The sequence below is a fragment of the Homarus americanus genome, unplaced genomic scaffold, assembly GCF_018991925.1.
Source record: "Homarus americanus isolate GMGI-L3 unplaced genomic scaffold, GMGI_Hamer_2.0 scaffold34921, whole genome shotgun sequence".
Classification (NCBI taxonomy): domain Eukaryota; kingdom Metazoa; phylum Arthropoda; class Malacostraca; order Decapoda; family Nephropidae; genus Homarus; species Homarus americanus.
Genome location: NW_024741901.1, coordinates 19,927,524 through 19,954,455, shown reverse-complemented (window position 1 = coordinate 19,954,455; position 26,932 = coordinate 19,927,524). Strand labels below are relative to the sequence as shown.

The window sequence follows — 26,932 nt, the reverse complement described above, 5'->3', positions numbered from 1 at the left end:
ATATATATATATATATAAAATCACAGGAAATGGAAACAGGCACATAGCTTTAAGTCTTGAATAAGATGAAAGCTAAAATTATTTCATTGTGGATTTAAAAAGAAATATATATATATATATATATATATATATATATATATATATATATATATATATACACACACACACACACATTATTACCCCGCTGGTTTCACTTTTCTTGGTTAAGTATAATTTTTTTTTTATTTAGCTCATAAAATTCATACAAATTACCCGGCCAGAATATAATTTACATTGCTGGAATTCTTACAATATGATGATCATTTGAATATAAACATCATGGATTTTGTATTAGACAAACAAATTTTAGATCTAATGTAATAATTTGGTTTACACAAAAGCAAATTTTATCGTTTGTGCAAAATATATGAAGTTTACATTAAAAATATTCCCTGACCTGCAAGGAATCCAGAAATGTCAATTACATTATCCTAACTTTAGTCTGAGGTATTATTATTACTATCATTAAAATCTAGCATTTTCACCCAAACATTGGAGGTAAAGCCAGTGGCTGGGAAAAGGGGGAGAGAGAGAGAGAGAGAGAGAGAGAGAGAGAGTCGAGTCCATTATTTGAATGGCCATTAACCTGGCGACTGTATTTCTCTTAAATATTAATTGTGTGAGCATACCATCATAAAATTAAGATGATATTTTTGCTGCAACATAGGTATTGTGTCGAGAAAAGGAGTTTGGGGGTCAGGCCAGTCTCAATTGGAATTAATCCCATATGTTGTTGTTCACTTTACGTGGTACCCGGTGGGTTCAATTGACCGCGTAAATCGGGTACTATACTGTGTGTGTGTGTGTATATATATATATATATATATATATATATATATATATATATATATATATATATATATATATATATATATATATATATATAATATATATATATATATAATAATATAATAATATATATATATATATATATATAATAATATATATATATATATATTATATACATATATATATATATATATATATATATATATATATATATATATATATATATATATATATATATATATATATATATATATATATATATATATATATATATATATATATATATATATATATATATATATATATATATATATATATATATATATATATATATATATATATATATATATATATATATATATATATATATATATATATATATATATATATATATACACACACACACACACACACACCATATATACTCGTCTATAACCCCCCCTCGTTTATAGGTCGACCCTGATTTTTTGACCAAGAAATCGTTAATTTACGATATTCCTCGTTTAAAGTTCGACCCACGTTTTTGAGGATAATGGAACAACAAAACCTTCACTAAAAACGCTCTACGTCCTATAAACTGAGGCTCGCTGTGCATGAAGCACGAGTGCCGAACGCAAATTGTTTACCATTTATTATTACGACACTTAACATGGAAACACGGGTAGTTTCAACAAAAATATTGTATATTTCCATTCAAGTCAATTAGGAGGGAATATTATTGTAATAACAGTTTTTTAACTAAACCATTCGAAAAGCGATTACGGTAACATCTTTTGAACGAATGAAAGCGAAAGTCATTGTTTTCGTCACGATTTTATCCCACTTTCCACTTTAATACGTACATAATTTCAGCAAAAATGTTACATTTCCGTGAATGTATTATATCAAGCACAGTATGAATAGAATATCATTGTAATATAACAGAATTTTAACCAAAAACTTAAAAAAACGAGTAACATCTCAAGAACAGAAGCTTAGGTAAAGTCTTTTGGTTTCGTCATGTATTTTATCCTATTTTACATTGAAATACATCACGTTTCAGCAAAACTACTTTTATTTCCGAGAATATATTCATTCAGGCTCAGTTTAGGTAAAATATACGTGTGATGTAACAGTTCTTTAATATGAAAACGATTCGAAAAACACGTACCCTCTAGCCCTGTTCAAGGAGAAGACTGGGAGGAGCTGTTTGGTGCTGCAGACGATGACAAGGAAAATGATTTTGATGGATTTTAATGAAAATATTCAGAAATATGATATCGTAGTATTTATTCAAGTCAATTAGGATAGAATATTATCGTAATACAACAGTTTTTTAACTGAAAACCATTCGAAAAGCGATTACGGTAACATCTTTTGAACGAAAGAAAGCGAAAGTCATTGTTTTCGTCACGATTTTATCCCACTTTCCACTAATACGTACGTAATTTCAGCAAAAATATTATATTTCCGTGAATGCATTATATCAAGCACAGTATGAATAGAATACCATTGTAATATAACAATATTTTAACCAAAAACTATTAAAAAAGATTAACTTCTCTTGAACATCGGAAGGTTAGGTAAAATCTTTTTTCGTCATGTATTTTATCCTATTTTAAATTAAAATATATCACGTTTCAGCAAAACCACCATTTATTTCTGAGAATATTCATTCAGGTACAGTTAAGGTAAAATATACATGTGATGAAACAGTTTTTTAACTGAAAACGATTCGAAAAACACGTGTACCGTCTAGCTGATACAGCTGGTGGTGCATGATGCGTCGTTGTAAACAATAGGAGGTTGAAGTAGATTACCGGGTATTATGTTAGTGAGAAATATCGAAAAGGTTTTTATTACCGGTATGTTTTGTAGATCAATGAGAACTGTGATACCGTATATGATAAGTTAGCCTGTGCTAAGAACTTCAACATAGACTACTGAAAGCACGTTGTAAGGTAATTTAGCCTATTGTAAGTTGGCGAGCATCATTTACTGAAGGAACTGCACAACTTTTCATTACTAATTGGTACATATTTTACGTTTCCATTGTTTACTGGCAGTAAATGGTAAATATTTTTCATGTCCGAAGCTAAAAGTTGCTCCTCGCCCTTCCCATCATGCACAGGTTCAACCTAAAAACTATTACGCATGTATAGGACAACCCCCAATTTTTTGCCTAAAAATTTGGTCTTAAAACTCGAACTATACACGGGTACAGTGATTTCTGCTATAACGCGTGTTTTGATAACGCGATTTATGAATTAGGAACGATATTTGTATAACGCGAATGCTTGTTTGCTATAACGCGATTTTTGCTTACTATTTCTCCAATTTTGTGGTACAGTGGGGTATGCTATAACGAATCTAATTGGTTCTAGAACCTTGTTCGTTATAGGATTAATCCGTTCCAAGCCCCCAAATACAACCACTTAACACTGAAAAATATAATATAAAATTGTAAAAAATGCATAAAGATGCATCTAAACCCCTGAAATAAAGAATATCATTAATATTTGTAATAAAAAAACAATAAATTAGAAAAATAAATAAAAAATAAATAATGTTCGTTGTAGGAGTTTCGTTCGTTATAGTATTCTCAATTTTATAGGTAAAACTGTTCGTTATAGGAATATTTGTAGTAGAATCCGTTCGTTATAGCATACCCCACTGTATTAACTGTGAATATAGTAAAGAAGAATATCAACAAGAAGCGTTCTGGTGATAGAATTCCTGGTGATGATCGTAAAAGAAAGGATATAACACTTGAAGAGAAGCTCGATTTTATCAACCTCAAAATCACCCTTCTCCCCCATCAAGTAAAGTGTTACATTTACTGTATGATTTCATTATTAGATATGAATGTAACATTTATTTAGACTGTGCTATCCTTTGTGTTAGGCTAACTACTAAATTTTCTCGATTTTGAGTAATCTGCACCTAACCCTATTTTCTCCATAAGCCCTGTTATTTCTATTACGCGATTTTCTATAACACGATATTTTACAAGAACACAATTATCGCGTTATAGCAGAACTACCTGTATATACGATTGTGTGTGTGTGTGTATATATATATATATATATATATATATATATATATATATATATATATATATATATATATATATATATATATATATATATATATATATATATATATATATATATATATATATATATATAAATATATATATATATATGCTGATAGTTACGTGTAATCTGTACTCACCCCTGAAGATGTGAATTACAAGCGCAGTGATTTACTTGCATATATATATATATATATATATATATATATATATATATATATATATACACACAGAACTGTCACCAGCTCAGACATTTGCCAAACACATTATGGATTATAATGGGAGAAGTACACAGAACGTTTAGTTTGAGCGTATCATGTTAATAAATCAAGAAATACCAAACAATCGTTCATATTACCATTTATCAAAGCCTCCAAATCAGGGTGCCATTTCCAAAAGGCTTTCAACAAAGCATTAAAAACAAAAACTATCCTATACAAATTTCCCTTCATTTATTCTTAAAGTTGTGAAAGATTGTTCTGCTTAAGGACTGCCTCTCCAGAAAGCCCCACATCTGGTTTCTGTTTTCATACAAGCCAGTGAAGCATCAACAGCATGACCATTAATGTATACAAAGAAAAGGAGGAGAAAAAAAAATTCCCAACCCCCTGAACTTAAGTGTTTCCAAGCCATTCTATCCCCTTACCTCTTCCCAATAATTCAAACAAAATTGTGATAGTATTGATAATCATTAACAAAATGTATGAACCTTTACCTCAAATGAAAACATCACAATCTGTCAGCTATGGTCCTACCACTTGTTCGCACACCTATATTCAAGGTTCGATTCCTGGGTAGGGTGAAACTATGGGCAAGTGTCTTTACGCCATGCCTTTTTACCCAGTAGTAATTGGTCACCTTGATATTAACCAATTTGTTGAGTGTTCTGGGGTAATGGTTAGCCAGTGCAGTTGACGAGTTGTCCAGTCTTCTCGGATTATTCCTTGACACAAGGTCATGCAACTCAATAACTTAAGGCGTGGTGTTGGCAACAGCTTCTAGACCTTAAAAAAATTCACGCCTAGGTGGCCCATGGGCCAGCCATCCTTGAACACAAGGGGCAACCATTATTATTTTTATAGACTGTATTTAGAAAAAATGCATTCATAGAGAAAAATAATAGTTACAAATTTTTTTTTATTTTTTTTCAACATTACATCTGTAACCCAGCACTGCCCGTTTTGATGAAATTGTTATACACGGTATTCCTAGTCCACTGAGAAGTGGCATTCATAGTCTATTGTACGTCTCTAGAGGCTATTACTCAAATAACCAAGGTTTTAAGACACCAACATGGTTTTGTAACAGTTGCAACAAACATTAAATTCACCGGGATATCAAATATGTAACCAGATAATGTACTTGATCAAATTCACTTAAAACCTCCACTTTAGATACACTACATAATGTTTATGGTTTTCATAGTACAGGTATTTCTTCTTTGCAATGGTTTCAATGCCTAATTTGTCCAATATGGAAGGCAAAGAAACGTTGATTGAAAGGTACGGAAATAACTATCACCACCCTCCCATAGGTTTCAGGACAGTAATAAATTTCCCATTCATCTTTATAGCTTCCCTATATTCAAGAACATTTAAAAACACAGAGCAACCTGCTCTAGACTTTCATATGAGTCTTTTCTTGATCTCTCCTTTCGCCTCCTCAGCATAAAGTTATCAACCCTTTATTCATGCACAGAATAATGGTCAACACATTTTTACTTACCAAAAGAATAAATTTCCCTTAGTCCTACATAGTCACTTCTGGTATTTGAATATAGGGTATTAACCCCCCCCCCCAGGTTAGCCATGATTTTGTATTTGAATTGCATTGAAATTAATCCAATTGAACTAGACAAAAATACAATAGAATTTAATTACTGTAATTTGAATATTATAAGAGGTTTTATACTTTAATACTCGCAAAACTATGAGATGCATTTCATAAAGCTGTAAAATAAAAGTTGGATCTGAATATACAAAACCTTAATTTTCTATCAGCTAAAGTCCCCCCCCCCTAATATTTATTAAAAATATTGACGGGTTGTTAGCATGACCCATCACAGACTATCCCCAACTATTCTCAAGTTTATAAATTGGACAAACACCAACAACCTATTCAATGCTGACTTTCCAAACATGATTACCCTAAGTCACACCACTGTACTGTCTGTTATTAGGCATACAGAATGGCAAATGTAGATTGGTATTCATATCTGAAGTCACCACCTGTACTTGAATCTGGGATGGACAGGGCAAGAACAATCAATAGTTGGCCACAATACTGCTAACTTTGACACCTTTGCATCTTAAACCCTATTTCAGCTATATAAAACCATAGTGAATGCACACCCCACCAAACCTGTTAATACAGCAGTAATTTTATTGTAAAACATTCACATTACAAAGAACAATTATCCTACTCTGTAACCTCATTATGATGCTTATACTGTATGTTTCTTCTGGCCATAATGTAATTGGAGAGAAAAAATAAAATATATAAATGTATAAATAAATAAAAGCGTTCCTCTAATTTATCATTTTCTAGTTCTTAAACTCAAATTTGTTCAACCTGAAAAAGCACAGAAGCTCGGAAAGCAATAACAGCACGATCTATACACATTAAAATCATGCATAGGAGCTGTATGACCAGAAACAGAGCCAAGGTTGGGGCACAGAGTTTCTAAGTTTGCTAGCGGATCTTGTTCACAGCAAATGGGTTTGGTGACTGAGTACAGTACTGTATACCCAAACCAGCACAACCTGCCAGGGTTCATGGTTTACTTGACCAGACAAACTAACAACAGCAAGGGATAATAAATGAAGCATTTATTGACAAATAAAATGAAAGGCCATGAGTGTTAAACACTCAATCTGGAAACCTCAGATGTTGAAAATTATAGCTACAAGTATAAACCCTTAATCCTCTTGGTACGATTCAGAACTGAAGCCATGGAGCATGTAGAATAATCATGGTTCCACCTATACTGCACCATAGTGGTTAGTGATCAAATAAATTCAAAGTTCTAAATGACACACCCAGCCACTGAAAACAATATTATTCATCAACAGACTTTCCACCCTTGACTGGGTTAACCAGGATTACCTGATGGCAGTTCTCGTGTTGTGGTCTCTTGCAGCTTTCATCAGGTTTTTAACTCATTTCATTTCTTACAACCTCCATGTCATATATATACTGTACTAGCTCCCCTTACCTCCACATTTACTCATGCACCTCTATGTAATTGGTCTCCATTATTTATGCGAGCCTAAAAAGCTTTTATCTACCTCTATGCAAAACAGTTCTTCAATTTGTGTAAAGCATAAATGATCAGTAGAGGCCAAAGATCAATCCTTTGTCAAACCTCAAGAAAACAAAGACTTCATCCGTGACTGAAGTAAGGTACTTACGAACAACTATGACCACAGAAAAGCATGTTAAAAACCCTCTTCCTAAATCATATGGATAAGGGGTGACTATGGCCTCAACCTGCCTTATGTGATTTAGATGGGGTAGAAGTGAACCACCCTAGCACACAAACATATCCTTTGATGCCAAATTGCAATGTGCAATGAAGGTGCCTTGTGTACTTGTCTTGTTACACACTGTTATTCAGTAACAGTATTTGGACAGACCATAAACCCCCTAGAATTTGGGAAAATAGGAGCTAAAGCTGTCTGACCCAGAATTAGGTGAACACCCAACACTTGTTGAACTAGTTACTCCCATCTGAAAAATCACTATTAATTCAGTGAAAATATAGTGGTCTGCATTTCACACTTGCAGATAATTCAATGTCAGTGCACTAAATAAAACTATCACATGTATCTCAAAGTATGATGGAGCGTTTGAAGACAAGTGTTTGCACAGTAATATCAGAAGAGCAATGCTGGTTGGGGATCAAACTACTGTAGGTTTAAGTGGGAGTCGCATGCAGGCACATACACAAACAAGAATTCATAGCAAACAAGGAACTAAATTTTTAAATCTAACTACCATATTAAAGCCATTGACAATAGTACAAATGGACAATTATGTGCACAATAGTGTTGATTGTAGTTTTTCTTTTGACTACCATAAAAGTTTGAAGTTCAATTACAAATAGCATGATCAACATTCAAAATGATTATGAATTCAGTTGAAAAAGGCAGTTTATAAATATTTCTTCAAATTCAGAATACTGTACTGTATTACGATTCAAGCAAGTTTTCATTACTAGATATCGGATCTACCATAATTTTCCAAATCAGTGAGAATGGTGAATTTCAGACATCACTACACAAGAAAGTACTATATAGCAATGGTGCTACATGTGGAGTGTTTTTACTATAAAGCACTTCCATTGCTAGAAAGTTTATAGCAATGGTAGTTTGTTATTCCAATGTCCTGTGTGTTGTATTCTTGTAACTCGAAATGCCTCTTGTTTAAGATGACCAAAATCAAGGCTGTGGAAAGCTTTTGCTAAATCACGCCTGAAAGCAATGCTTCTGGCTAGGGACAAGTTTAGAAATGGTACCCAGCTTATGCCTTGTGGGAGGCTCAAGTATTTTTTTTCCTTTGGGTTGATAACTTCTAATACAAGGAGGGTTTAAACTAGCACAACTTGCAGCACAACTTGCACACTACTCAAGGACTCGGTTATGAAGCCAGGAAAGCCTAAGCTTACCACCACTTCAGTCTGAGCCTCATGCTGCTCTTCCTCAACCTCAGCAATTTCGTTTGTTGGTTCTGCTGACGCTTCAGGCTGAAAAGCACATGCAAAAGCATCTTTCTAATAAGCAATATTACCCCAAACAGCAAAGCATTACAAACTTGCAAGCAAAGATTTTGAAAGATTTGAAGTCCAGTGTTCCAGCTCTTGACAAAAAAAGTTGGCTAATACAGTATTTATCTGGAAGATTTGCAGATTAAAGCAACCTATAGGTACACCTTTGAAAAATTAAGCATAAAAATTGGTGTTGCATTAAATTTTTTTTTTTACATTTTGTCATGGCATATGTCAAGTCTTGCAAAATACTTTAAACACTGAAATAAGATGCTTCATGGAATAATCAACTGGGTCAAGGCATCAAGATCATGTTATTAATCGACTTGTTGGGATTATTGGCATTTCAAGGTGGTCATAAAGATTGAACTAGAACTTGAATTTTCTTTTGCCAAGGGCTTCAGTTGTTAGAATTAAAAGCATGCCAAAAAAAAACAAAAACATTTCAACATCTTAATACAAGCACTGATATTTGAGTGATGAATATGCTGCATCATCTTCAGGGTAACCACTCTTGAAAATACCAAATGCATTGGTGTACATTATATATTTGTGCTTGGAATAAACATGTATGTCCATGTTTAATTACGACAGTAGCTCGACAATAAAATGGCTCTGGTGCAACAATAATTGGTCAAACAAGATTAATTTTGCGAGCAACAAAATCACACAAGCTTGTGTACCAAGTTCGTTTAGCTTACATTAAAGAAGCACATTCTTCACACTGCATCCACACAAGCAATAAATAATAAATTACATTTTTACCATATAAACTACATTGTCAATAGAAATGTGTAAGATTAAAGTTTTACCAGATTTCACATTATTCAAGGTCAATGATACACATTTCTCAACATGACTGAAAAGTTTTAAAATAGTAAACTAGCAAAGAAAACAGGCAATGTACAAAAAAAATTGTGTGCATTGAAGAACTGTAGCCTCCACCCAGGTTATATTACAATAGACATTTTCTTGAATGATTCTGGAAGTCCTGTACCAAATCAAAATAGAACCATTCTGGAAACCAATTCATATACTGATATATAAATTTTTCAAAAGCTGGAACACCAAACACAGGTTACATAATTCAAAGGCACATAAGGTATAATAAATAAATAAAATAAAACAGTAAGGTGTTTAGGGGGCACCAATAACTCTGCACTGGCTAGCCATGCAACCTGGCAGCCCAGCTGTAAGGGAAAGGTTGAAGGATAAACTTGCCTTCTGTCCCTCAGCTGCTACCTGTGTCTGCGTTTCCGATGTCTGTAAGGCAAACATGCAGTATGAGGACATGCTTTAGTCTAAGGGATGGACTCCAGATATAACATGCTAGTGTTAATATCTACATAATCTACACAGTGAGTGTGGGAAGTGCAGCTACATCTGCCTGAAGAAAGGAGAGATCTTCCATCCACATTCTAAATATGTACCTATCCTACAACTCCACGTGTAATGCAAAAGATATAGCGTACCGAAACTTATTACAAGTGGAGGAATATTTCTTCTTTCTAACTCTCATCCCAGATATTGCTCCAAATTCAGAAGGTCACTTACCCTCGTTTCAGGGGTTCCGTTGTATCGGCCGCCACGCCCACGTCCACGGCCTCCACGGCGGAATCTACGACGAGGCACCTCCTCTGGATTGGCCATCATTTCTCCATACTGGGGACGAGGACCACCATAGTAGCGACGGAAGTAACCGCGTGGGCCACGTCCGCCCCTACCCCTGCCACGTCCACGGCCTCTTCCACGTCCCCTAATTTGCATGCCCTCACCTTCATTCACGTCCCCTCCCTCATACTCATTATAACCTTGATAATAGCCACCACGTCCTGCCCCGCGCCCGCGTCCACGCCCGAAGAAGCGGCCACGGTAGAACCTACGGGGTCCACGGCCACGGAATCCTCCACGGCCACGACCCCTCATTGGTGGTGCAAAATCTCCTCCCTCCTCCTCCATCTCTCCCTCATCGCCTGGTAGAGCACGACGGTAGTATCTGCGGCGGTAGCCACGACGACGATCTGCTGCATAGGGCGACCCCTGCAGGGGAACATCACGGTCATGAGCAAAAGGCGACCCCTGCGGAAGTACATTACGCTATAGCTCCAGGTAATTGGAATTTGAGAGAAATTTTGCTTTATTTCAAGACAATTTATTGATAGATTGAGTAAATCTCAAAAGGAAATTTCCATTTCAAACTTAAGTGATTATTTGCATTAATTTCTCCCACAGGATCACCATTAATAGGTTTTCAAAATGACAAACGTCAAGCTCATTCTAAAATAAAATACCTGATGTAGAAGTTGGTGCCATACCTTCAGCAGATGATAACCAACTGGGACATGCATTGAGCAAACAGCCAATACCACCTAAAAAGCTAATGAAATGTCTAACATGTAGATCTCTGAGAAAACAAGTCAGCTTAAGCATGCATGAACTGAATTTAACAATTCTCCAGCAATATAAAATCCACATCAACTGCATTTTTTGGAGTTACTCTTCCAGAGGGACTGCATAATACTACAAAAGCTGGGAAATTCAGAAATGTATTGCAAAAAGAATTCATACTGAACTATCTAACAAAATGGCTTGCACTTTAAATCACTCCACTTAGCTCAAACTAAGATATTCTGGTGTAAGCCCCAAGTTGAAGTTCATTATGTTCCATAAAGCTCTACTTCACAAAACTGTGCATTGTATGGGAAATACACATTAAAAGCATCATGCAAAATCCAGCACTGGAAAATCTGTTAGCCCCAGGAGTATTAAATTCCTTATCATGCACAACTACAAGTGTTGAGAATTTATTCATGTAGAATTAACGTACACTTAGCTGGAATTATTGTCAACTCGAAATTTAGGCATTTAAAAAGTATCTCGGGGTTAAGGAAAAATAAGAAAATACTTTAAAATTGTTTTGAGAGTTTTTTCATGTACAATGAAATGATAATTTTGAGGTGAACCTTGCAACAGGGTCCTAGTTTTTGCTTTGCAGTTTTTATATATTTGAAAGGGGCTGAACAAGAATCTTGCTACCCTGGCACCCTTGAGCAATTTGCGTAGGATTTACAAATAAATGAGACCCAAATTTTTTAATATTCAAAATATGCAAATTAAGTGATAGATATATATATATATATATATATATATATATATATATATATATATATATATATATATATATATATATATATATATATATATATATATATATATATACACACACACACACACACACACACATACAGCACTGTATATAAAATAGCACATCTCGGCTGAGGTTCTACGATTAAGCTATCTCCCCTTCAAAGCTAGCAATCAGACGGGTTGATACATTCATCATCCTCCTCAAGGGCTTGTTCAACCTGTTATGGTATATTCATTGTTAGTCACTTTCTTTGCGAAAGGCGCAAAAGTGCAAGGCAAATGGGCTGCATAGCAGTGTGGTATGGTCTACAGTCAACCCTCGCTTTACGCGGTACCCTGCCGAAACCGGAATGCTCACTTTCTGCGGTGCGTGTACCCCTTTACACGGAGAGCAGCTGACGAGCCGCGCCATTTTTGGATCCAAACCTCCCGCCATGTTGTGTAAGCGGTGCGAGTAGGTTGCGCAGTGTGTGTCTTTATTGCGTTATCAGTGACGTCATATGACGTATAGGACTGTAATTGGGCCATGCATCCTTACCTCCCTCCGCTGCTAGCTGTGATTGGTTTAAAGCAATATGACGTGTCCACCCGCGGGAGGGAGGGAGGAAAGACAACGCTTGACCTAGCCGCGGCAGTTTTATCCCTCCAGGCCACACCGTGTATACGTGAATCCATTGTTCTGTAAAATGGCTTCCGCCGGACCACCACCCCCAGAGAGAAACCTTTCCTTACCTGGACCCAGCCGCCCTAAGCCAAAGAAGACACGACGTTCCTTAAGCTACGAAATTAAGTATAAGATCATACAAGAGTTGGAGAAAGGAACAAGACAGGTTGATCTCGCGCGCCAGCATGGTGTTAACGAGTCTACGATCAGGACAATTAAGAAGGATGCAGCCAAGATAAAGGAGCACATGAACATCAAAGTCTACAGGTGCTTCTATGATCAACTACATACTGTAGTTGTACAAAGCATTTTCATCATAACTCTTCCAAAGGAATCATTAGTTTGCATAACCCACCACTATTCACACAATTTTCTGATACATTACTGTACTGTGTGTTTACTGTAACACCTACACTATCTTTGGTAGATTTGTACAAATTGACATAATTTCAGTCATCTTACAATGCAGTCACTACCGGGTACAGTTCACAACTGCCTGTAATCAACCATGTGCACACACACATACCATGAAAATTATCAATGTGGGCAAATATGCATATGCAAAAAAAAAAATATTTTTATGCAACAGGTGAGCCTCACATTTGAGCTTCAATAATCCACTATCCAACATATAACCAACATTTTGTCTTTAAGGGGAGGACCAAAAAAATTCTCCAGCAAGCCATTTAATTACTGTACAATAAATTGCAGCTTATGTCAACCTCAAGATTTTTAGTTAAAAATTCAGGTTTATGCCTATATTCGCCATACAAGTCGACCACCCCAAGGCCCAAGCATAGGCTAGGCTAGAACTTTCATCAAGACACTTACTGTAATACCTTTCAATATTTGATATACTGGTATATATTATAGTTCATACAAAAAGGGAAGTGGGCAACAGGAAGCAACCGCTAAAAATCTTCAATAAGTTATCTTACTAAGAACTCTGGTAAAACACCAAGCCAAAATCAGTACCACCAATAAAATATTTATTGTTTACACAGCATACCAGTATAGCATCTTGATAGTACCGCTATATACGGTGTGATAGAAGAACATTACGGTAAACCTGGCTTACGATCCGCCATTTGCATCAGCTGGTGTAAACAAACTGCCAGTGGTGCCACCAACACCAAGTGGCCAGCTGCAAAACTATGGGACCTTGCATCAGCTGTTGTAAATGGCGTGTGGTGTTGTGTTCGTTTAATTATACTGGAATTTACTATTTTATTATAATCTCTTAAATAAGTTTACCAAACATGAATTTCAGTAGGAAATATTTGCAGCAGGCCACGGGAGTTACGCTAAGTGATGCACAGCGAGTGTTAGGCAGGCTGTTCCACTTGTTTACCGCTCTGTGGTAAAGCTTCGCATTTTATACCCGACGTATAAGTCGACCTCTGGTTTTAGGGAGATTTTTCCAAGCTTAAAATGTCAACTAATATGCCGCAATTTACGGTAAGTATTTTGCGTGCCACTGAGCATGCATACAAAATACTAAAATTAACATCTAACAATTACCTTTCCTTGTACAGTATAAAAAATTAATATGTAGATTGCCTGGTAGTGATTAAACACACCATATAACAACTGAACATATGTAGTATTTCTTCATGTACTGAAGATTGGGTTCAGGAGAAATCCTACTGAGGTATGTTTACATAGTGTATGTTCCCTCACTAAGATACCTTAAAACACTCAGGGTATCAACTCTTGGAAACTAGCATCAGAAGCTCTAACTGTATGAATGTCAATGACAATCAGCAATGAATAAATATCAGATGTCTGACCACCTTTGGTAACTTGTGTGCAATTACAGTACATGTAAACAGCTGACCAAAAGTACAAGTAAAGTAAGGAAAGGAAATCATACTAGAGACCTTAATTGACTTTTGAAATTATCAAACCAAAGGTATGATTTTCACCAGTGACATGAACCCAAGTGAAATTCTGTAAAACGGTATTCGGGTTGCAAGTACCAGTACACTTTTGCATAATCATTTAAGCCACATTCATGTGAAAATTGGGTTTAACCTATCATCTAAGCTTGTAAGGTTGTGCCTATGAAAGAGCCATGGCAAGTTTCACTGAGGCAGTTCTTCTCTAGTGGTCAAGTAACCATTCAAGAGTTACTGTACAGTAATCATTCCATATAATGGAATAAATGATATTGCCTGTTAGATTTAAATAGGAATAGGTTCCAGTCCTTCATTAATTCCCATTAAAAATTAACACCAAGTAATTCCCAGGCTAAATGGGGATATTTTCAACCATACCCCACCTGTGAATGTTATGCAAGTTTTTTGACACAAATTTGTGTACACCCACCTCTCGTTTTACGCGGGGGTTACGTTCTTGAAAACCACTGCTTAATTTAAAAAATGCATAAATTACACAATTTTCCCACAAAAATACATGTAAATGGTACACGTTAGGGGAACCATCATATACAGCACAGGGAATGAACAGTGCTCTCACTTAAACCAAGTATGCAGCCAACCTCCGACACACGCTTTCCTCTGTGAAGGTGGGTGATCACATTTAATTTCAAATCCATTGCGATTGTTTTTTGTGCCCTTTTAGCTTAAGGCGCCCCAGAGGAGGCAGATGGACGTTTTCCAGACATACTCAAAGGGGAAAACAGCATTTAACACTAAAAAGGTACGTGATAAACACACACTGCAAATGAGCACAGAAAAAGTAGTGCTGGTGTGAACCGAGAAAGCAATACACTGGAAGCTTGCTGGACGTCGTCACAGTTGTTGACAGAATACTTCATTATCATTATCTTCCATCATTATTAGTAATCTTCATTATTACATTATTATTATATTAATAATTTTAAAATCTTTGATGTTGATATGACTGCGACTTTATAGTAATAACTTACACGCCTCTCACCAGGTATCACATGCGACTCCACTGCCAGACAAATACGCACAGCAAATTTAAACTGTCTTGAGCGCATTATTTCAAAAATAGGTGCGCATAAATTAGCCTTTGGTATTAATTGAACAATTGCGCCATTCCAAAAAAATGCTTCAATCAAACGCGAATTACCTGTATATAAATAAAAACCAATGATTATCTTAAGTTACAAAGTTTTAAGAATCTATGTACTTCTGCAATAAAACTGAGGAGGGAGTGTCCGTGGCAGTACCATTGCTCAGGCAAGCACCAGGGACAACTGACAATTTGTACACTTGTATAATCTTTCCTCTCCGTGCTATCATTAGTGCTATCTATATTTATATTAATGATGTTTATATGCCTAAAATTTTAAGCTCTATTGTTGAAGTGTACAGTTAAAGCTACTTTTAGGGGTGAATCTAGTGACCCGTACAGTCTTTACAGGCAGTTAAGAGGGTTTACTGTACATATTAGGCGTGGCAAAAAAAAAAGGCAACCCCAGGTCCTAAACATGCCAGACAAATAATCCCATACCTATACAGTAAAGTAATTGTAGATACAGTATGTGTAGTGTGTGTTCAGTGATTACCTATGGAAAGGTCACTTCTGGTCTATGGATAGCCTCCATAAACCAAGTTTGGGGGTTAATAGCTTTTGTATTATACTTACAAAGGCCTTGTCACCTCTCCTGCTGCTCCACAAATGCCATGATTCAGACTTGTGAACCTGAAGCATCCCAGACAGAACATTGCATCATTGTCTGTTTTGTGTTCACTTGACAATCTTGGGGGTTTGGGGTGCAGCAGGAGAGGCAACAGGACTTTTGATTGTAGCTATATAATTTAGTGACAGTAAAAATTTAATTATATTTTCATTAGTATTGTTTCATATTTTATGGGTGAAACTGGGCAGTGCAGTGGACTTAAAATAGATGTTCCCCATTTATATAGGGCAGAAAACACCAATGTGTCGTGTTGTAGAAATATCACTTGAGTAAAAGCTATTGAGTAAACTGCTTTCACATATTACTGCCTGAAATAACTGTACAGAACTCAAAATGACATAACATAGTGCAAACCTAATAATGTGCAGAATGCAATTTCCATAATCTGTGCAGTTAAATTTTCTTTCAATTACATCTTGACCGTGAAACTTGTAGTCTCTCCTTGACTTACAACGGGGTTCCGTCTCAACAACCAGGCCGTAAGTCGAAAATAATACACAAATTCTAAAATGGGTGTCTTTTTCTACTCAGCACCACGAGAACTCTCACTTTTATGCTTGCCAGCCATTTTAAAGGGAATTACAAAGAAATTTTGTCAGTACACAGCACGATCACTAACGTCGGGTCTCGAAAATACATGTGAAAAATATTTTATACGACCATGGGCGTCGTATGTCCGAGTTGTCATAAGTCAAGGAGAGACTGAATATCAGGATTGCACCATATGTCATCGAGTACTGTACAGTATAGTTATTTCAGGCAATAATAAGGAGTGCTTTTCAAACATGTTCCTTCATGCCAACACTATCCACACCCTGTTTTGAACCCAGTTCTTTCCAATACAATAAAACTTTGATAACTTCACACACCCTCTTTATAGTATATTTAATAACCTTATTACTCCAATTTTGCATTCATTCTTATTGCCTTTCCCTTCATACAAGGAACTAAACATGCCCACTGCCATCCCTTTCAACCTTTACCCTTTTATCTAACACAGTCACCTGTTTCAACATTAAACCATTCCCAACTGTAACACTTTCAATAATTTCACCCACTCCACGTGCAATACCGAACTTAGGGTTTCTTACAGCCCGATTCACCATTTCTTGCACCCGGAACATATTCTCCCCATCTGTTACTAAATTCAACTTGTAAAGTACTTACAACCAATTTCCCCCATTAGCTGGTAACTTTAATCAATAGGTATGCTCAGAATCCCAATGTGGACGTTTTTGCCTACAAGATTCTATCACATGCTGCTGATAATTACAATATAGGGCACAAAAAACACTGAAGACTCTGAGCAGCACTAAAATACTCCAACTGCTTCATTGAGTTAAACCAATATATTTATGAAATTTAGGAAGTTATTCGAACCATATGAAAGGTTAAATTTTTAATCCAATGTATTATATCAAATCCTTTCAGGCTGAGATGTTCAGTAGAATGATTTAAAATTTTGAATTATACACCTTTTTATTCCAAAGGTTTGCATACGGGTATTCCCCTTGAATATTTACAATTCAGTTATGGGCATGGGAAGTTGTAAGAAGTTTCACCCAAACCAATTCCAGCTGTAACAAAAAATACTTGGGTTCATACTACAGAGCTAAGGTCAAAGCTTAGGGCAATCCAAGAACAAGAAAAGCAATGAAGGGTTATAAAAAAAAAAAAAAAAATGTCGCCCATTAAATTCACATCTAACCTTAACTGCGTCTCCACCAGGACCAGTCACATTGGCTGCCTCATTGCCTTTCTCGCCAACCACGACGTCAAACTCCACTTCTTCGCCGTCGCCTACCGACCGCACATATTTGCGTGGATTGTTTTTGATAATGGCCGACTGGTGGACAAACACGTCCTCCTTGGTGTCATGCCGGTTGATGAAGCCATAGCCACTCTTCACGTTGAACCATTTCACAGTGCCGGTTACCTTGGTGGCTGCAAATAACATATACATTAAATTTTAAGGAAATTTGGTAAGGAAGTACCCCTTCAAAATTATATTGGTACAGTATACAGTAAATATATCTAAATTAAACCACTAAACCTCACATACCCAACTACAGTAATGTATGAGCATATTAGACTGTAGAGCAGTGGTTCTTAACCTTTTTTGAGTCACGGACCCCTTTGAGAATCTAGTGAAAGCTATGGACCCCCTCCCTAGAAAAATGCACATAAGCACAAACTCGACTTTGCATGCAAAGAATATACTTTATTTTATTGAAAATTCATTGCCTCAGTGTATGACATGCACAAAGTATAGTGAAAATAAATGCTAAATTTTTATCTGACCTTCACAGACCCCCTGAAGCCCATCCATGGACCCCAGGTTAAGAACCCCTGCTGTAGAGTATCATATAGATGGATAAAACATTAAAAACTTTACATTCTGTAAACAAAGGAAATCTTGTGTATGAAATTTACCAGGGTACAGTAGACCATTGATATTCATATGGGAAGAGGTTCTTGAAAAACACCGCAAATGCCGAAAACTTAGTTCAATAAAGAAGAGGGGTTAAAGTTCTTGTGCAATTGAAACAAGGAGGAAAATACACATTTAACCCATTCCACAATCTTGGCATGAAATGATGCCATGGATGACTAATAACCCAGCACACTCATGGCATCAAACGATGACGAGGATGGCTAATGACCCAGCACCCATGGCAACAAATGATGCCATGGATGACTATTGACCCAGCACACTCATGGCATAAATGATGACATGTATGGCTAATGACCCAGCACTCATGGCATCAAATGATTCATCAATTATTGCGCCATCAGTTTGAACAATATTGGCAGGATATGATATAACGTTGTGTGACTTTCTGCCTGATCACATCCCATAATAGCTGCCAGGAGGCCACAAGGGCCAACCAGGAGCAAGTCTAATCTTTGTGCTTGATGGATGGGGTAATGAAGGGCGAGGCTCGACTGTTGACCACATTGTATAAGTAGCTCATGATGTATGGAAGCAGTGTGACTTATTTGAACCCAAAAGATGCTTTGATGCTCCCAAGAACCAATGGGAGTTCATTCATAGCAATTGAGAGATGGGCCCACAACCTTCCACTAGCAGCGCCCATTTCTTCCAAGTGCTTGAAATCCCTCAACCCACAAAAGGCTTAGGAAACTCTTGCAGCAATCGATGCTGCCAAGGGCAGTCATTGACTATACACGATAGCGACAGGCCCAGACAGTGAGTGACCCAAAAGTCAGTGACATGGGTGAAGCTTTACCTTCCATTCTCCCAACCACACCATGAACATATTACGGTAGGTGTGGTGTTGTGATAAGCGAGTGACATCGATAACGATGGTATTGATGAATTCACTGCAAGTGATGCCAAACAAGAGATTATAGTGATAGAAGCAGTGAGGTTGACACCCTTTAACACCCCCCCCCCCCAGCCAACAGGCATAGGTGGGTGGGAGGCCTGGGGTATGCCAAGCCAAAGCACTTCACTCACTACCTGAACCTTTTGTGTGGACTGACATGATTTTAACCCTAATGACAACAATTTTGATATGAACTGTGGTGGTTGTGTTGGCATCAGAAGAAATTAGTAAATTATATTTTTTCATAGAATACATGAGATATGTGACAAAGCTGTCAGTCCCCATGCCAAGTCTCACAAGTGGCATGGCAACTGTTAAGATGTGTTTTTAGACTGCCAATACATGAAAAATTCTCTGAAAGATTGTTACAAAATCCAATTGTTAACTTCTTTTCTCCAGGTACTGTATATGCCTTGCGACACATTCCTCAGATTTTACACTTTGCAGACATTGAACAATCCCCTCCGCCAGGCACTGGTAGACTGTACAAGATCAGGGAAGTCGTGAATGAATTTTGAATTTTGTGCAAACCAAGCCAGAAGCTTGTGGAGTCCCTTATGCCCTTTTGTGGCCATTAAGTGTTCAAGCAATACATACCTTGCAAGAAGCATAGATTTGGCATCAAGTTTATTTTGGGATTGCAAAAGCAGCATGGTCATGGACACAAATGTGTACTGTACACGAGAACTAACATTGACATTCCTGCCAATGACCCTCTTGGCATTTCCAGCTCTGTAGTGGAGAAAATGACCTGTTGCCAGTATCAAATTAAGGGCCACCTGCTTTACACTGACAGGTGGTACACTTCACCTTCACTGTATTTACCTCCAAAATCACAACACTGGATCATAAGGAACAGTCATGGCTAACCAGAAGCACACCCAAATTTGGTACCCCAACAAAAAAACTTGGCATTATCATAAAGAAGCATCCCCAAGTGTTGGCCCTCAGGTAGACTAATAAACGTGAAGTGCACCTATTGACATTTCACACAAGGAGAGCCGAGACTCAGGAAAAGTAAACCATTGCACAAACCAAAGTATCATGAAGTTAGACGCACAGATAGGCACAACCGGTTCTAGGCGTCTGATATGGATAAAAAAAAAAATTTTCCATCTACTCTATATGGTTCAACTCAATTCCTGTGTTGTACAAAGAATACTTAGAAAAAGATTGCCCAAAGTACATGTACCTGTAGTGTGAACTTGGCCAGCCAAATATTAGGGAAATACAGCACTGACAGTTTTACAGGATGTCTTATTGCCAATGCAACCGAATGTTTACATGAAGCAGACTACATCGAGACATTATCCAAGGCAAATCCCAAATGCTCCTGGACATCCTCATGCCCAGATTACCTGCCATGTGTGCTACAAAACAAAAAGACCAAGACAGTTTAGCTGCATAGTGCTTTGTGGAGTATACTACACAAAAATTTTAATGTGCTGAGGCAATAACCATCTTGCCCCTGGGTGTTATGCCCAGAGGACATTCTAATTTGATATAGTGAAGACTGAATGAAGATGGGGCATGCTTAAAAAAACACTGGCAACAATGAATTTTTTTTGGTGTGGGTGTGTGGACAATACCCAGTTATATATTTTATGTACATTTTGATTAGTATCCTTCCTTCCCCAAAAAGGGAAGGAAGGAGGGGACCAGAAGCCATGTTAGTAACAACTAGATCAAGACCGAAGTCACAAGCGACCGAGACCAGTAGTAAGCTCACATATCTGTCACAATGAACTTGTCACATTCTCCATATTTCTAAGGTCAAATTGAAAGTTGGTAAATACATTAAATCATAAATCCAGAATACATGAATATCAGGTGTCCACTGTTAATGTCTCGTGAACAACTGTGTCGTAACTTTTGGTAATACTGTACTGTCCCCGACTTACGAACGTCCGACTTACAAACTACCACCGATACACATGGGATTAAACTTGAGATTTACAATACTTTATTTACCTGATGACTTATTTTACTTTCATTTACCACATTGTCATTCTTATTTTGTCTTAAATTAGGTGATTTTTAGATGTATATATGGACTCAAGCTATGACATAGTGGGATTTTAAACACTGTTCTGTAAGTACAGTATGCACATAGCATGGCTCCGACTTAAGAACATCCTCGGGAACGGAACTTGTTTGTAAACCGGGGACCCCCTACAGTTATAATTTTGTATGTTTCCTCACTAAGACACCATAAAACACTTAAGGCATCAACTCTTGGAAACCTGCAACATAAGCTCTTTTCTGCAAGACCGTCAGAACGACAATCAGCACAGGAAGCTCCTGAAGCATTTATCTACCATATCATTAACACAAGAGGAGCAAAAGACTCACTTGCTGACTTTGATATGGCATAGAAAACTTAAAGAAAATTCATATGCAAACCCAGATTAATACCCTGCTTTCTCCTTAGAGCAAAAAGAATTTACACTCCATCAAATAGTGGACAACAAATGGCCCACATACACACATTATATATATATATATATATAAATATATATATATATGGTTATCAGCATATACCTAGATCACGCGCACTACTACATATATATATATATATATATATATACATATATATATATACATAAATATATATATATATACATATATATATACATATATATATATATACATATATATATACATATATATATATACATATATATATATATATACATACATATATATACATACATATATATATTTCATTAGCCCAATAAACACGAGGACTTCTACATACAATCAACACCTCAACCCACCAGGATTCGAACCCACGGCCCACACATATATATATATATATATATATATATATATATATATATATATATACAGTATATATACATATATAAACAGGCATGCCGATTTATCATTAGTGCAATTGCATAAATTCAAGCTTGCAGCCCATTGATGTGAAAGAGGGTTGCTTAATTGTTATACTGTACACCACAAGCTACCAGATCCCTTAGATGTGTCACCCTTTCCAATTTATTATGCCTTAAACAATCGGGTAACGTACCTATAATTGTCCCCAATGAACTTAATTTTCTAAACTATATCATCGAATGTTTTTCACTTCATTCACTTGTTTAAATGCATACACTTTGATAAAAAAATATCTATCAGGAGGGGTTCAAAGAAATTCTTCTTGCTAGGGTTGGCGAGATATTTCCTACACATTATGGAAAGCCAAATTTAGTTATTGCATTTAAAACAAAATTAGTTCATTGCAATAGGATTGGTAAATAACAGTATGCCTCATGGGCCTTTGTCAAAAACTTTAAATGTTGCCAATTTGTTAGCAAGATTTTTTTTTTTACCCAGTGTACACTGCCTTTATATCTGTACTCTTTCCATACCTAAAAAAACAGTGCCTCATCATATGAACAAATCTCGTTACATCTCAGACTGAGAAATTGCATTTATTACTCTCACCTTGTTAGGTTAAGAGATTCATATAATTCTTGGCCATCAAGACAAGTGATGAGACTTGTCTGTACAATTTCTTTTTATTAATTTAGTAGCATGTGTAATTCCTAAACCGTCCTTTAAAAAATAAATCCAATTTGCCATTGTAAATTCTTTCCCGATTTTGCAACTCTGTACAAATTCATAATGCAAGAGCATTTTAATTTTACCTCAACTCATTTTTATTTGTCGAACAGGAAACAAACCTATTCTAAGGTAGCATATGAAACTTCTATTACGCTCATTCAGACATCTTTCATAAGATCCTCCACTATCCACAAAACAAGTGCAAGTCTGGTAAAGATCAAGATAATCAAACCCTTTTCTCCTGGATAATTTCTTAGCATTATCTCCCCAGTACTGTATTTAATTAACTAAGTGTAAATGTCCAGTTGGTACCAAGTGTTTAAACTTGTAAAAGTAATGCTTAATGTCTCCATTAGCTTCAAATTTGAAGAACAGTCAAAAGTTGTAAGGCTAATCAATGACCAAATTCCTCATCCTCACTTTACAGCCATTTTCCATGCCTGTGTGGGTCAACCACAACTACAATTAACTAAGTGTAAATGTCCAGTTGGTACCAAGTGTTTAAACTTGTAAAAGTAATGCTTAATGTCTCCATTAGCTTCAAATTTGAAGAACAGTCAAAAGTTGTAAGGCTAATCAATGACCAAATTCCTCATCCTCACTTTACAGCCATTTTCCATGCCTGTGTGGGTCAACCACAACTACCCCCCCCCCCCCGTTATATTAAACAAAGTACAGTACTGAGCCAATCACGGCAAAATAACCATAACGAAAAATTTATCCAGCAGAATTGGACAGGAAACTATGAAACTACTGGGTAAAAATATAGTACTGTAATAAAATACTAAAACTAAAAATTAAATCAAAGGTCTAGATTTACAGTAGTCAATAATAATCGCTGTATTATACACTTTGACCGTGTACCCTGCTATGCAATCTTCTACTGTATTAAATAGCTACAAGGTCAAAGGTGCTCAGTAAGGAATATAGAGGCATATCGCATTGGAAGGAAAATTATCAAGTGTGTGCGTGTAAAATTAATTGGGGTAACACCACAAGTGATGTACCCCCCTGGCTCAGTACCCAGACATTACTATTATACTGTGTACATTAATGAAAGGTAAATCTTCTGACAAAAATAGGGCATTTAACTAAAGCAGATGAAGATTACCAAAAATAATTGCAGGAAAACATAGAAAAACTTTTGGCATTCGTTTTGGTCTTCTGGGGAGTCAATTAGGTTAGTTTGGATATCTAAATACAGGGATGACCAAAACAAAATCTTACCAAACTTTTTAGTGGACCAAAAAAGGCAAATGCAATTTAATGTGGGAAATGTCAAGCTCTAAGGGCGAAGAATGGAAACAACAGGTTATCAACAGAGAATTCCATTTAAGAGAATTTGGAGGTAATAAGAGGGTAGTGGATATTCTGCCTTGACCAGCTAAGTTCCTAATAATGCAATTTTACTGTGCATGTGCTTTGATTTCCAAAGTTTTTATATTTGTGATTTTATCGGATAAAATACTAAAAATAAATAAAAATTCCTACGTAAATATCATAAGTTTGGTAAAGGTGTAGATAACGGCTACCACCAGAAGGAATTGTCCGAATTGGTTGAACATTTTTCCTACACACTAATATATGAAACAAAAATTTTAACGATAATGCATAGAACATGACCTAAAATACCCAAAGGTTGGGTATATTAGGTCAGGTTCTATGCATTATCGTGCTAATTTGTGTTAAACTTATCTTAAACATTGAAGTTGATATGCATCAGCAATGGCAAGGAATTCGTGGGTGCGTTCATCATTTATAGGAAACGTCTCTGGAAGAGGGATTCAGCGAGATAAACAACAAAAATGGTGCCGGAGTAGAATTGTGAAGCAGGATCGAGTAAATAAAAATTATAAACTTAAAATCATAATAGAAAGTTGTCGTTTCTTTTTATACATAAATTCAAAACAATAAAGATTCAACAAAACTTCTGGTGGTAGCCATTATCTGCACCTTTACCAGAAATTTTAAAATAGTCTTAACTACACGAAAGGTATATTTAAAAAAAGATGGGGGCAATTAAAAGCAATGTTACGGACTACACAATGAGTTACCAAGAAGGCCTTTCTGAATAACCTAACCATTAGCAAAGGTGTCAATATAACTACCGTACCTATATCCACTATGATTTGATTAAAGAGTTCAGTTTTAGTGTCCAAACTGCGGATTTTGATTCTCATTAATGCAGTTATGAGTAATATGGGTTGGGTGTAAAGTGTGCTGTCAAGCATGGGTCAACAGACCGGCCGCAATTCCCTTTAAAAGGTCAAAATGATTTGACAGGCAAATGCATCTTCAACACGATTTAAACAATGGTCTAATACTCTTACTAGCATATCAATCATGATTCAAAGTACTGTAACTTGAATCTAGTATATTTCCAAAACCTAAATCATTACAAAACATAAGCAATAAACCTAAGTTAAAATCAATATATCAGGCATGAATGGTAGGCCCTCTATACATCATTCATCAATCTATTAAAAACTTCACTCACTAATGGCATCCAATGTAACAAACTTGTAAATAGGAATAACTGCTCAGTGAAAGAATAAGATGGTTACTGACGTACGTTAGCTCCGACATTTTATAAACCAAAAATCTTAATTTTAAAATGCAAATACAAGTCACAATAAGTTAACTTACATAATCCTTCAGGTTTACACAAATACACTGAACCAATTTTTAAGAGGTTGTTACGACTTTGGGAGAATACACAACACACTGATATTAATGGTCATGGTCACTTGCTCGCCACGTTACCTTACGCCCATTGAGCTGACATCTCACGAAAGTCTTTTTATTTCTATCACTCACATCTACTCGCAAGTTCCACAACAAGATAAAACAGTCCTTCAACATTAGCGGTTCTTCTCAATACAACACCGTAAGAGAAAGATGAAGGATGGTGTCTCAGGTGGGGTCAACACACCACGTGCTCAGCACGCTCGTCATGGCTGCCGGTACGCCAACCCCATCTCGGTTAATACTTATTTACTCATCTCACTTTACTCCTGCGCACTTACCAAGGACTTCTTTTTCCTTAACAGGTGCCTTAGGTTGTTCTTCAGGCTGTGTTTGTGTCTCCGGGTCCGCCATGATGGTATAGATGGAAAATGGGTGGTTAATTGGGTGATACCCCTTCCCTGATGTTTCCTTCACTCGGCTCTTGCTCTTCCAGCCAACATGGCACGAGGGAGCCGCAAATACACCTCGGTCCAGACGCACGCTGATTGGTCGGTATAATCCTAAACGGTACACAACACTCTATACTATTGGTAAATCTAAAACTCTTCCTCTTACAAGAATTTTCATTGGTTAAAAATGTATTGTACTGTGTTCGCTTTCTCATAGACTTTTAGCTTATACGGGTTCACAATTCCATTTTGAAAACCCATCAATATAACAAAAAAGAGATACCCCGAAATATTGTATGTTTACATATTAAGGAAAAAATATTGTTCGCCATTTTAGAATAACTTCTATGAAAACTTAGTATCTTCATTGATTGAATTTAAGTAATCAGTAATACAGTATCATAAAAGTGTTATAATTATTATTTAGATAATAATAAGCAGATATGTAATATTGTTTGAATATAATTACGATTAACTCTTTCTCCCCCCGTCCTCCGTATTAGGAAGATTACTTTAAAAAATAATAAAAATTCATTGCTCATCAAATAATCCAGCTTCTAAGCACTTCCTTCACGGAAAACCTTGTAGCTACATTATTTCACCATTTTTCTTTCATTGTGTATAATGTTTGCAGACAAGCACCGTCTGTACAGGCAAAATATGAGGGGGTTCCCCACCAATATCGATTTTAACCATAGGGAATCCAGATGTACGACAAATGGGCGTGTCTCTGCTTTACCAACTGTATTAGTATTAAAATTACA

At 36.2% G+C, this 26,932-nt stretch overlaps 1 protein-coding gene across 4 annotated transcripts in view; it reads right to left on the bottom strand.

The window, feature by feature from the left end:
* LOC121876253 (Y-box factor homolog) overlaps positions 1-26,232 on the bottom strand; it is a 28,306-nt gene extending 2,074 nt beyond the window's left edge. The window contains exons 1-4 of one of the 4 annotated variants that reach the window (XM_042381270.1): positions 26,058-26,232; positions 17,820-18,055; positions 10,221-10,745; positions 9,888-9,929 (exon numbers count right to left, since the gene is read on the bottom strand). In XM_042381270.1, the coding sequence (XP_042237204.1) occupies positions 9,888-9,929; positions 10,221-10,745; positions 17,820-18,055; positions 26,058-26,130 (876 nt within the window). In that variant the 5' untranslated portion in view covers positions 26,131-26,232. Of the gene's footprint in view, positions 1-8,567; positions 8,646-9,887; positions 9,930-10,220; positions 10,746-17,819; positions 18,056-26,057 lie in introns of all 4 variants that reach the window. The other 3 variants (XM_042381269.1, XM_042381271.1, XM_042381272.1) reach the window with 3 other exon arrangements.
* Between the last annotated feature and the right edge of the window lie 700 nt (positions 26,233-26,932).